This window comes from Prunus avium, chromosome 2 (genome assembly GCF_965620075.1).
Source record: "Prunus avium chromosome 2, drPruAviu1.hap1.1, whole genome shotgun sequence".
NCBI lineage: Eukaryota > Viridiplantae > Streptophyta > Magnoliopsida > Rosales > Rosaceae > Prunus > Prunus avium.
This window is the reverse complement of record NC_142285.1, coordinates 34,703,819-34,717,344: the sequence shown is the minus strand read 5'-3', so window position 1 is coordinate 34,717,344 and position 13,526 is coordinate 34,703,819. Positions and strand designations below refer to the sequence as shown.

The window sequence follows — 13,526 nt, the reverse complement described above, 5'->3', positions numbered from 1 at the left end:
CATCCTTATCACGTTCTCTAATTTTTTTCCCCCAAGCACATCCAAATTTACAAACAATGCTTGGTACCTACGATTGAATTTAAGATATGTTGAAGAAATGAAGGTAGGAATTTTCATTTTGTGGGGATTAAAATGGATATGTTATAAGTTGTTGATATTTTATCATTTTTGTGAGGTTTTTAACGTTTTTCATAACTAATTCATCTCCTACTTTCAACCTGAACACAATTTCAAGGTTGACTTCCATTTCTTACTTCAACATACCTTAAATCTAACTATCCAATCTGGTCCAAACCTAGCCACCGAACTTGGCCTTGTAAACGTAAAATTAGTTTGGGATAGAAAACACTACAAAGTAAACTTGACTATGGAGCCATTACAAAAGGAATAAGAAGAACACATCAATCTCTCATCCCTTAGATTTGGACCAAGGACCCAAAGTGCAAACTAAGGGGTGTATCCAATTCAAATTTTTAATGACTTTTATAAAGTTTGGAGGTATTCAATTTTCTTTCAATAAAATTCTCTTTAGTAAGTATTCCACTTTCTCCTTAAGATACATAATTATCTCTAATCATCTTAATTATCAAATTTTGAGATAAAATCAATCTTATAAATATTCTAATTGCCTTGATTTCATATATCAAGATAATGATCGCATTTTGAATTAAATCAAATCATATATAAGAGATTCTCTAGGGATGACAAAAATCCTCGTTGGGCCTGTTCCCTGACCCTAATGGGGAAGATTTTGAGAGAGGGCACATGGATCCCCGAATTTTAAAAATTCCCTGTTGGGGACGGGCCGGGAAGGGATTGTTATCCCCATCCCCATACTCGATCCAATAAGTTATATATTTATTTTTAATTAAATATAATATAATATAGCCATGTACGATGATGATGTAATATAATATTTATTTAGTTTTGTCAAATTGAATTGAGATTATTTTGAGTTGTTGAGTTGAATTGTATAATTCAATTTATTGTAATTGAGTTAAATGATAATTTAACATGAAATTAAATTTTTATAATGTAGGATAAATATTTTTCTTAATAAAAACTGGGGATTTGGTGCGAGTTTGGGAGGTAGCCCCCCGACGGGGACGGGGATTCCTCAAATTTTTTTTTATCGGGGATATGGGAGGGGATGGGGATGGCATTGCCATACCCAGCCCTGATTCTCGATTTAATGATTTTGTGATATTTGATTCTTCATCCGATGAAATCAGTGAAGGTGCAGAAATTGAGTGAGGCATTAGGTCATGATCAATTGGAACTGCAGCAAGGCGGGTAGAGGCCGAATTCGCCATTACCATCTCGATCCCCCTACAAGGCTCCAATAACTATTTCATTTATAGTATTTTTCTTAGTAAGCAATTTAATACATGTAAAGTGCAATAACACATAAAATGTCGATTGCTCGTGTGGGTTTTCTTTGTAGTTTTTCTTTTCCCAACGAAAAAGAAGTACCTCAACTAAAAAAAACACATATAAAATGCAACATATAATCATTACAATTACACTACTAAAACAGAAGTACAAACACAAACTAAAATGCTTAAACGTGTAACGGGGTAGGAAGTGTGGCGACGCCCCAAGGCTACTAAGGATCAAAGAAAATTGTCATGCCGAAGGATTAGGATAAATCCAAAGTTCAATTCTCTCTAATATAACCATAAACAATTTTAGGTAAGGGCATTATGCTTAAACGTGTAACGGGGTAGGAAATGTGGCGACGCCCCGAGGCTACTAAGGATCAGAGAAAATTGTCATGCCTAAGGATTAGGATAAATCCAAAGTTCAATTCTCTCTAATATAATCATAAACAATTTTAGGTAAGGGCATTATGCATTGTATGACAGATTTTATAAAGTTGTTGAAATTCCCAATTTAGGTAAACAATCTCAAATAGATAAGAATCCATGTAAAGGAAGTCTTCTATTATAGGAGGATTACTTGCCACATAAGGTGGTAATGCCTTATTAATGTGGTAATCCTTAGCAAGAGGATTTATTTCCATCTTGGATAAATAATGTAATCCTTGTTGAATTTTATTGGATTACATGTATCCAATTGGCCAATGATTATTAAATTGAAATAAATTGTTTTAGGTTTATTTTTTTAAATACGATCAATATCACGAAGGAGAATCAAACACAAGACCTCATGTACATGGGTGAAGCCTCATAACTGCTTGAGTTACAAGCCTAATAATCGCTTGAGTTACAAGCCTCTCGCGTTTTAAACTACTTAATTACTATGGCAAAACTTTGACTTTAACCTTAACTAATAACTCAAAGATGCCAATTCTCCTATTTCTTTCATAATATTGTCTTTATCATGCACAACTTTTTTGAAATCAAACTCATGCTTAGCTTTGTTTGTCGTTCTCTTTTTTCTTTAAAAAAAAAAAAATTAAGTAGGAAGATTTGAACTTGAAACTTAGAAAGAAAAAAAAAATTGAAGTATAATTGTTTTGAAAATCGTTCAATGTATTCTTAGGTTCTCAAGTGGTAGAACACTTACCTTGTGCAAAAGAAAATTTTAATTTGATATGGATCTTGAAAATAGAGATAATGGTTATTATTCCAAGGACATTCCTAATGAATAAATTTAATATTTCCCTTCTCAAAAAAAAAAGAGACTTTTCTCCACTACAATCACCTCAACCATTCAGACCAAAAAAAAAAAATCACCTCAACCCATAACATCTATAACTCAACCACCTAGTAAATAATTAACCAAGGTTAGTTGATGATGGCAGCTATAAATAAAGAGACTGTGGCCCTTCCTCTCAAAAACCCTATTAGCTTTTCAAAATCATATTATTTTCCATCAAAAAGTCTCTCCCCCTCTCACACCTCACCCAAAATAAAATAAAAGAAAGAGTTGGGTTTGGGTGGAAATATAAAGAGAGAGAGAGAGAGAGAGAAAAGAGAGCTAGAGAAAGAGAGAGAGGCCAAAGCCCAAGGGTCAAGAATCAAAGACTCAAAGAGGACACCACCACCCACCAAAGGGTCAGCTGTCATCAAAATCAAAATGCAAAAACCCCCACAAAAAAATACAAGAGCAGTACTGGTATGGTTTCTCTTTTACTCTTTCTCTCCATTTGTGAGGACCTAAATTATTAGGTTGGCCTAAATTGTGGTTTTTTTGTGTGGGTCTTTCTGTTTTTTCTTCTGTTCAAAAACATGGAAATTTTTATGCCGTCTCTTTCTCTCACACACACACAAGCACACACCCAATCATCAATGACTGCAATAAAAGAGGGAGGGGAAAGCGCGGGACTGAAAAAACAATTTGAGATTTTCATGGGGGGTCCAAACTCCGAAACTCTCTGTACTTTGCCTTTTAAGCCCTAGATAGATCTATTTTCCCGCCAAAATTCCATATTCCATGAACGACCCAGATGCTTAATTGTCACTGTTTTCATGTATATATATATTATCAAAATCATTCGTTTTGTTTTTATTTTTGAAGTCTTTTTCTATTGCCTCTCTGTGTGTGGTTTTGGGTTTGTTTTGTTTTTGGAAAAAAAACAACACCAACGAATTGCTTTTAGGGTTTGAATTCGAAATCCATGGCAGGGTGGTCGATGGTAGCTGATGGGTCCGCTTTAGATTGCGCCAAAACCCCGAAAAAGAACGAGACGGACGGCTTCTCGGTCGATCTTGAACCACCTTCGGAAGCTCCAGAACGCTGCGTTTTAGACGTGCCCGATAAGCTCCGATGCTGGTTCGATCAGTTACTCGGGGTTTTTCTGAAAGAGATCTCTGCCCAGGGCTTGCTTCGGCCTTTGCCTCCAATGATCGGTAATGGGCAGCGTGTGGATTTGCTTAAGCTGTTTTGGGTTGTGAGAAAGCGGGGTGGGTTCGATACCATTTCGAAAATCAGTGTATGGGATTCAGTGGCTAAAGAGTGTGGCTTGGGTTGGGGTCTTGGCTGGGCTGTGAAGTTGGTTTATGTCAAGTATTTGCATTTACTCGAGAGGGTTATAGAAAACAAGGACTTGGAATGGAGTGTGGATATTAGTGGCCTCGATTTGACTGGGCAGTTCATGGACTTGGAGGATAAGCTTACAAAGGTTTTTCCGGAGATTTCCGATCAAAAGGTGGAAGATGGGGGTTACCCGCATGCTGAATTGTCACCTAAGAATTTTAAGGACAGTAATGAGGTGGGAAATGAGATAGCAGAGTCAGATAGGCCCAAGAAAAGTGTTGTTAGTGAAGCGTTCTTGGACTTGGATTCGAGGAAGGATGCTGGAAAGTTTTGCAATGGTGATGTGCCTTTGTCAGGTGGTGCCATGAAATGTACGGTTAATTTAATGAATAAGAATTTGGATTTGACGAACAGCATGGAGGATGTCGGGAAAGTGTGTGACAATGGTGAGGTAAGTGAGGTGGGGGAATCTGGTAGAGGGAAGAAATACAATGATTGTGATGAAGATGTGATTATTTTGGATCCCTCTCCAGGTGAAGTGAGTTCTTCTCGTAAAAGGAAGCGAGGGTCATCCTGTGGTAGTGAGGTGGGGGAATCACGTAGAGGGAAGAAATACAATGATATTAGCAATGAAGATGCGTTGATTTTGGATCCCTCTACAGATGAAGAAGCAAATTGTTTTTGGAAAAGGAAGCAAGAATCATTGTATGGAATGCTGAATTGGGTTAGAATGATTGCGAAGGATCCTTGTGATCCTGCAGTTGGTTCATTACCAGAAAGGTCGAAGTGGAAGTCCTTTGGGAATGAGGAGAACTGGATGCAGGTTTTGTGGGCTCGAGAAGCCATCTTTGTGAAGAAGCATGCTGATTCAAGTGCTGAACAGTCTAACTGGCAGGTATTTAACATCATATCCTGTGTGCTATAATTATTGAGATAATTGGAAAATTTTGTAATCTTGTGTATAAATTTTGATATGCTCTGTACGTGTATTTTTCTGCAAGCGCACATGCACACTTTTTCTGTTTAATTTTGGTCATGCTTTTATTTGATTGCCTTCATTGCTGTAACTGAATCCAATATGCTTTATTAGCTTTTGCTCTTTTTGGATATGGAATGCTATCATTCTATTAATCTCATGCATATTTATCAAACTGAATTCTATCAGTTTGATTTATGGTATGTTGGTGAGTATAAAAGGGGATTTTCTTTCATTTTTCCAGAAATGTGGGTTTATAGAACTTAAAGATGTTGTTTGAAGAGTCCCCTTCTATTGAGGGATCTCTCAAATTAACTTATTTGAGGGATACCTTGTGGAGCCCACTTTGCTTTGTATTTCAATGATCCGAACCATCTATTTTTCAAGTCTTCCTTCATAGATGATTCTTGAAAAAAATTAGACAAACCGTTATCCATTAAGACATGTGGTTGTGATAATAAATAGATGAATGTGGTCTTTCCAAAATGACTACCCTTTAATTAAATGGTTCAATGGTTTTTTATTTGGGTGATTTTTTGCATATATGACTGTTCAGATCAGTAAAGTACTACACAAAGTAAACCCTACAAAGGTGTCGCTCAAACTGAATCTCCCTAGCTGATTAAATCTTTCAGGAACGCATTGCTCTATTCTCCTTGCAAGACAATTTAACAAACAGTTGTATCTTTTGTTTTTGTGAAGATGCTGCCAATACCTGATGTGTATTCTACTATGCAATGCTAAACTGGTGCTTATTTGTTATCAGCTAGTTAACAGTGAATTTTTTGTAACGCTATAGCTATGTAGCATTTTTTTGGGTCGGGTCAGTAGCTCCTTTTCATTTTCCAAACTGTAAATCAAGTTTTTAACCTTCAGATAAAAATATATTGATGTACCTGTACACAGGTTGTGTAATATATGTTTTATTTTATTTCTATCTGATGTCATGGTTACTATATTAAGATATTGTTCACACTGATAAACGATGTAAATATGTTCAGATGTTTGCTTTTTTGACATTAAATCATGTTCCCACTTGTAGAAGAATCAGAGGATGCATCCAAGCTTGTACGATGACCATTTTAGCTCATCTTACAATCTTAGAGAGAGGCTAAGGTTGGAAAAGAAGCTTCTTTCTGGGGGGACAATGCCACAATCAAGAACCGGTTCAGAGTCATCCTCGCCCAGTTATAGTCCTGACATGGCAGGGATGGAGGATCAGTTACTTGGAACCAGTGATTTCACCGGTGTACTTGACAGATATCCTCCAAGCCACATTCCTCTGGGGTCACATTATCAAGCTCATTTACCAGAATGGACAGGTGAGGCTTCTGAAAGTGAATTGAAGTGGTTGGGGTCCAGGTTTTGGCCATTGGAAAAACCAGAGCACAGATATCTAATTGAGAGGGATCCTATTGGAAAGGGAAGACAAGAATCTTGCGGCTGCCAAGTGTCAGGTTCTATAGAATGTGTCCGATTTCACATTTCTGAGAAAAGGTTAAGAGTTAAGCGAGAACTGGGGCCAGCTTTCTACCATTGGGAATTCAATCAGATGGGCGAGGAAGTTGGGCTCTCTTGGACACCGGAAGAAGAAAAGAAGTTCAAGGACATTGTAAAGTCAAATCCTCCTTCTCTTGGGATTACCTTTTGGGATCAGATATTCAAGTCTTTTCCTAAGAAGAGCAGGAGAGAATTGGTAAGCTACTACTTCAATGTCTTTCTCTTGCACCGTAGAGGATACCAGAACAGGTTTACTCCAAACAATATCGATAGTGACGATGAAGGATTAGAGTCGGGATCAGTAACTAATGGTTTTGGGGATGAAGAACACAAGCCATCAAAATCAATTTTAAAATCCCCACACAAGCCACATGCGAAATGCAGATAGCCATCTGAAATCTGGCTTGCAATTAGATACTTTTGTTTTTGGGAGAATGAGAAGCCTAGTAATTTTGTGGAATGCTTGGAAAGAGTGTTCAAGATAGACAATCCTCTTAGTGTGCCAGGGCAGAATCATCTGTGTCTTTGAAATAGAAATATTGGGTTATAAAGATTGTCATTTTCAGAAGTGGTTTTGAAGGGTTTTAGTGACAAACATGGGCTTGGAAGCGCAGCTGTGGCGATTGAAAGCAGCAATGATGCTCTCAAAGTCTGGTTTTCGTGATTTCATCTTATGAGATATAGTTTCATGTCAATTCTTGATTACCAATCTCAAATATGAGTCGTTTTGTTTTTTGCACATTTCATTTAGGTTTTTGACAGCAAAAGCTTACTGAAAAAGAACCCTTTGGATGAATATAGGGAACAGATAAGTGGTTAGATGTAGATCCTGAACAGTGGTACGGTGAAGTCAGGTTGTGGTCTCCCTCACAGAACTTGTAATTGCAAATGAGTTGGTTTTTTAAATTGGTTAAAGGAACGAGTTTTACCTCAGTCATTTTTGTTTTGGTTTCTGCATTCATAATTGTCCCTAGTTTATTGTCAAATAGTCTGATCAGTGCTTTAAATTTATGACTTGGTTACATAACCCATATCTCAGGTCCATTATCTCACATTCACACACATGGGGGAACACATTTGTGTAGTTTTTTTAAATCTCATTTATTGTACTGATAAAGAAAATACAGTACTCACATAGTTGTATACAACCGATTACGGGGAAAATGATTCTATTTCTCCCCAAGAGATGCTTTAGTCTATTATGGTAATGGTATGCATTAATGCATGTATATGAACAAGCTTTAGTTCTACCCTTATGTGTTTAAGCTGCTAAACGAGGATTAGGAAATTTTGTAAGATTACAAATCCTAATAATCAAGAAATCAAGAAATGAATATAATCTGATTGATTCATGGAAATCGAGATGAGGATATGATTTGAGTTTAGGAGAATCAAGGAGTATTTCTAGAGATCTTTATAGGTGCACTACACAAAAGAAAGTGAGAAAAAAAAAAAGAATCAAGGAGTGTTTCTGTAGTCAACTCCATTATAATTTTTTCTCCAAAAAAAAGAAAGTGAGAAAAAAAAGAAGAGAGAGAATAAAGCATCCATCCACGCAAGCATTCAATGAATCTCAGGTTAGACACTTTTAATGGACAACACAGGTTTTATTTTTTTCATAACAAAATATAGAAAGTTGGTCAAACAAATCTGCTGTATCCTTTAATTAATAACAAAGTTCGTCACAACTTTTTTTTTTCTTTATTTAGAGAATATTTCTTTCAATTTTATTCATTGCCATCCTTCTTTCCCCACTTTCGATTTCTTTCGGGGATTTTGTCACGGTATTGCATTTTTTTTTTTGTGATTTGTGTAACATTTTTTGTTAGGTTCGCATATATTTGTACCATCGCTTCAATCGCATACATGTACTTAATTAGATTTTTAATTGAAATGAAAGAATCAAAAGGTTTGTAGTTCAAATAATTAAAAGTATTTATCCACGCATATGAAGTTTTGTGTTTGACTACTTATTTTTTAATATCGGGACTCTCTTTTAAACAAGTTCGATTAACATTTCTCAAGTTATTTTCCATATTAATGATTCGTCTCTGTATGAGGACTTTTCAATCCGGAAGCAACTTCAAAGAAGCTCAAGCTGTCCTTGTGGGTTTAATTAATCATTCTATACGCCAGCTTCCAATTGTTGAGCATGGTTTTGGGGCCATGGGAGATGCGTTTGAGTTTGGTCCATGTGACAATAACTTGTTCCACTTTGTTTCTCAAAGTTTAGATTTTTACGTTATTTTGTAGGGGGACTGTTGATTTGTGAGATTGAAAATGAACACGCATGCAGAACAAGTGATAAAATTAAATTTGTAAAAAAAAACTTATCAATATTCTTCAAAACCGAAAAAATAAAAAAATAAAAAAATAAAAAAAATAAAAGCCTGTTAGATGCAAGATGTGCCAATAAATAAACCAAAACTTGGCCTTGTGAAATTAGCAAGTGATGCAAGCAAGGCAAACTTGCTTTGATTGGCAAGAGGAAATGCTGATTAGGTTCTTTATGTCAAAATCCATCTTTTAATGTAAAGAAGCCCCGTGAGTTCTAAGAATGTGCTTCACCCACTAGCCAAGCTATACCCCAGGCTTTAACCTAGGTGACCCCACATGATCATGTTGCCTTCAAGATCATAAGGTCATGTCCAATCCAAGAGAATGGGTGGGTGCTATATTTTGTAGCTAGGGTAATGGAAGAATTACTTAGTTTCAAATGGTTTGTCATGTTACTTTCAAATGGTTTGTCATGTTATATTGTTAAACTGTTAATGTAGAATATGCAATAAGAATTTACATCATTTTATATTAACGAAAGAAAATAAAAACATAATTTAAAATTTTGACAAACTTATCACAATTTTAAATAACTAGCTATTGACTTTAATGATATTTTTCTTTTAGACGAGTTTGAAATTCACCCATTCCCCAACAATAGAAAAGGAACTTTGCCAAAAAAAAAAACAATAGAAAAGTAACATTCATATGTGATGATCAATTATGCATCTCAACCATTCATAGTTAATTTAACTATTAGTCTCACATACACATTCTAAGCAAAAGGTGATTTTATTGTCACACCAAGTTTTAATAAAAATTAAATGACCATTTTACCCCTATGTAAAATTAATGAAAATAATTCTGATTAAAATAAGTAATTCTGATTCTCTTCCCCTAGAGACCGGCCATGGCACAAAGGTCATCCATAGTTGGCCTTTTCTTATTTATAATTGTTTATTTTTTTTCTTTCCAAATTTTGAAAAGATAAAGAATTAAGGATGTTTTGGGAATTTGTTAGGATGTGTTTTTGGGACTGCTAAAATCAGTTATTGGGAGAAGCACCAACCATAAGATCACTTAAAACTACTTAAAGTGATTATATGAAGAAGTGATTCCTCATAAAAGCGATTATTGGCCTATTCAGAATTACTCTCACACGAGTCCATGTCTTTTTATTTTTTGGTTGAATTAGGTATGGTTATGAAGAGTAATATGGTGAGTAATTTTTGGGTGAATAGAATCCCTGACAGAGGAGGAATCTTTGATGAAACTGTAAGCCCTGTTAAAAATTGCGTATTAAATTTCAAAGGGGTCCTACTAGAAATTTCAGCCCTCATTTTTATTATCTCCTAGTTTCACTTATTGTTGTCTGAACCGTTTTTGGTTCTTTAAGTTTGCTAGAAACTCCTCTCTCCTCATAACTCATAGGCTCATAGCATAGAAGAACAAAGGAGAAAGATTTGCCACTAAAACCATGTCTTCCCCAAGCAAACGCAGGGAGATGGACTTGATGAAACTGTAAATTTTCTGATTAATAGTCTCATCAAAAAAAAATTTGAATTTTTTTTCTTTTTGTTTTGGCTTATCTAACCTGTTTTTTTCCCTTGTGCTTTATCAGGATGATGAGTGATTATAAGGTAGACATGATCAATGATGGAATGCATGAGTTCTATGTAGATTTCCATGGACCCAGTGAAAGTAAACTTTCATTACCCCTCTCTTATTTTCTAATTTTTAGTGCTTCTACAAGATATTTTTTTGCTTTTTAAGTTGGTTTCTGTTATGGGTCTTTGCTAATTTTGATTCTCTATTGATTTAGCCAAGTTGGCAATTTGTAGATGTTATCAGCTGTAGATTATTTTGCCAAAAAAAAAAAAATTTCTATGCTCTATCATTTTCTTTTACTGTATATTTTGGAATTGCAGTTTTGTTCTCTTCTATTTTATCCACTTTTTTTTTCCAGTTACTACTTTTGATTGCAAATCTGGAAGAAATCTAGCCCCTTGATGATGATAAAGAAATTAATTTGCTCTTTGTTTCTTGTTATAACTGTGTTTGATAACAGCTAAACAAATTTGTTGTTTGGTCATTGCTCTAATTGGATTTAATAATTTGGTTTGGGAAATAGCTACTTGAATCTCTGGTAAATTTTATCTTCTTTTCGACTCCGTAATCTCGTTTGCTCCATATCATGGATTCTGGCAGGTCCTTATCAGGGAGGGGTGTGGAGGATAAGAGTTGAATTACCAGATGCTTATCCCTATAAATCTCCCTCTATAGGCTTTGTCAATAAGATCTACCACCCAAATGTTGATGAGATGTGAGTAATAACAGTCAAGAATTCATGCTATTGTAAAATGTGCAGCGTGCTCCATTAATTAACTCAAAATAGGAAGTGTTCAATTCTAACTGTAATGATGGAATTGAATTTCAGGTCAGGTTCAGTTTGTTTAGATGTTATCAATCAAACGTGGAGCCCCATGTTTGGTAAACACATTTAACCAGCCACCTCTTTAGACTGAAATCCAAGTTTCTTTCCATTTTTATGGTTGACTTTATTGGTCTCATATCTACAAGCCTGTGTTCCCAGATCTGGTGAACGTATTTGAAGTTTTCCTACCACAGCTTCTGCTGTATCCCAATCCATCAGACCCTTTGAATGGAGAGGCTGCCGCTATGATGATGCGCGACAGAGCTGCTTACGAACAAAGAGTTAAAGGTATTGATTGTTTTCTAGGTTCTTGTTTCCCTGTCATGCATCTGTGTTGTGCTAGTTTGAGATTTGTTGCTGCCTTGTACCACCTGTTTTTACTCATCTCACATATTTTTCCTAATATTCTTAATTAAGTTTCGACTTTAGTTTATCCATGTTAAGATTAGTGCTGACAGGAACATATGGATTCTTCATATATGACCTTTCCAATAGTGTTAAACCTTGTGTTTGTGGAGTATAACTCTGAGTGTTGACATAACACTGCTTGTCTTACTCCTGTTGATGTCAGCTTAAATTGTGTTGAGTTGAGAACCTTGCATTGTGTTATGTTTGAGAAGTAATCATAAATTTCTCCATTAATAAGTCATGCATGTGCATTACCAAACATGTAATAAAATTATGCATGTATACACCGAGTTTTGTCTCATGGATGAGATGTGAGCTTTTACTGACGTCTAAACCTATCAACAAATCAGACAATCTGAGTGCCTTGTTTAGTGCCTTTTGATTTTGTAATTATCATTGTACTTAAGGTTGGATTTTAATCATAACTGAGGAAGTATTCAATGCACTTCTTGACGTATCCATGCTGCATGGCGGTTAACCTTCATCTGTACTGTGATGTTGTTTAAAAACAAATCTTCAACACTAGAAACAGTTGAAGCCGCCAAAACTGTTTGTTTCAATGAGTGAGAAAAATGACAGGCCTTGTTTTATTTGTATTTGCCAGCATAAAAACCTTCTCTCCAACGCTACCTTTGATTGAAAACTAGGAACAATGGTCCATCCAAACAATCTTCTTTAAGGATTCATTTGTTTTGTAAGTTGACACTGGAGATGTTGCAATTGATGTGTGCAAAGGGGGTGCTAGTGGTAACAACATTTCTGGTTTTGATAGTATAGTAGTTTTTCTAATTGGAATGGGATTAATGATGGTCAAGTAGTGGTAATTTTAAATCTAGTGGATATTTTGCTGATCTTGGCTATGTGTAATGCTGTGTATGGGCAATTAGCCTTTTTTTCTTCTTTCGACCCCAAAAAAATCTCTAATGTCCATTGTTTCCGAGAACATTCAAATGCATGCCTGAACATGACTTTGTTGGATTCTTGATTGATTATTCTTTGACAAGCAAAACGAAATTTTCGTGTTTTATTTGACCGCTGGAAGGTGGATCTGGTAGAATATGATTTGGAATTGTCACCTTTAATAGCAAATTACTTGAATTCTAAACTGGATTGGATCCGGGCAAGCTATCTAACACTAATTTGGTAGAAGTTTGTTTGACTTGCAGTGCCAAGTTCAACTCAAATCATATTCTTAATTTAAACATAGACAGGTGTTGGGGGAGGGTGGGGTGGTGGCGGCGATACTTTTTGATTGGGTTTAGCTTGAATCTATGAATGACCGGTACTTACACATGACATTGTGTAACTATCGGTCCTTGATAGATTGGGTCCTGTTGATATACACAGCTCTTGCTTTGCATTCCCCATAACTTTTGACGTGACTTTACTATCGTTCGTACAGAATTCTGTCAGAAGTATGCTAAGCCTGAAGATATAGGAGCTGTCCCAGAAGACAAATCAAGTGATGAGGAACTAAGTGAAGATGAATCTGATTCTTGTGATGATCAAGTGGCAGGTCAAGCAGATCCATAGGGATTTCTGGTCTTTCTTTTAAAATGTTTGTATGTGTACATGATGTTGTAGCCTTTTCTTAATTCATCCCCAACTCCAAAGAAGACTGGATATTGGGAAGGGAAAGAAATTCCCCAGCTTGTATTAGTTTCCTTTGCCTCCCTGTAAATAAATGTACTGTTGGTTTTCATGCTTCAATCTCTAGTTTGTTACAGCTTGAAGAGCGGTGAAACCCATCCATAGTTCTTGGAATTTACTATGTATAAGGGCTTTTTCCATGAATTCTGGGAACCATCCCAAAAAGGTTTATTATTAGTATTATTATTATTGGCCGGGATAGCACTGATTTGCCATTTTCAGCATAAAATAACGTTGTATTTGGGAAGAAGAAAGTTTGTAATTAAATGGATTTTTCTTGGCTGCTACACTGACAGAAACCAATCAAATCGGGTGATTGGAATGAGAAGTAACTCTTCC

At 35.8% G+C, this 13,526-nt stretch overlaps 2 protein-coding genes across 3 annotated transcripts; both read left to right on the top strand.

The window, feature by feature from the left end:
* The first annotated feature begins 2,814 nt into the window (after positions 1–2,814).
* On the top strand, positions 2,815–7,351 carry LOC110751799 (ARID/BRIGHT AND ELM2 DNA-binding domain-containing protein). 2 transcript variants are annotated; one of them, XM_021952317.2, is made up of 3 exons: positions 2,815–3,081; positions 3,591–4,837; positions 5,961–7,351. In XM_021952317.2, the coding sequence occupies exons 2-3, from the start codon at positions 3,599–3,601 to the stop codon at positions 6,804–6,806; spliced, it is 2,085 nt and encodes a 694-aa protein (XP_021808009.1). In that variant the 5' UTR covers positions 2,815–3,081; positions 3,591–3,598; the 3' UTR covers positions 6,807–7,351. The 2 variants fall into 2 exon arrangements, with proteins under 2 accessions (XP_021808009.1, XP_088105249.1); XM_088249123.1 differs by having other exon boundaries at positions 3,566–4,837.
* Positions 7,352–10,041: 2,690 nt separating this feature from the next.
* On the top strand, positions 10,042–13,388 carry UBC6 (ubiquitin-conjugating enzyme 6). Its single transcript, XM_021952292.2, has 6 exons — positions 10,042–10,216; positions 10,317–10,396; positions 10,904–11,018; positions 11,133–11,185; positions 11,289–11,417; positions 12,940–13,388. Exons 1-6 carry the CDS (start codon positions 10,173–10,175, stop codon positions 13,068–13,070), a joined length of 552 nt encoding a protein of 183 aa, XP_021807984.1. The 5' UTR covers positions 10,042–10,172; the 3' UTR covers positions 13,071–13,388.
* The last annotated feature ends 138 nt before the right edge of the window (positions 13,389–13,526 follow it).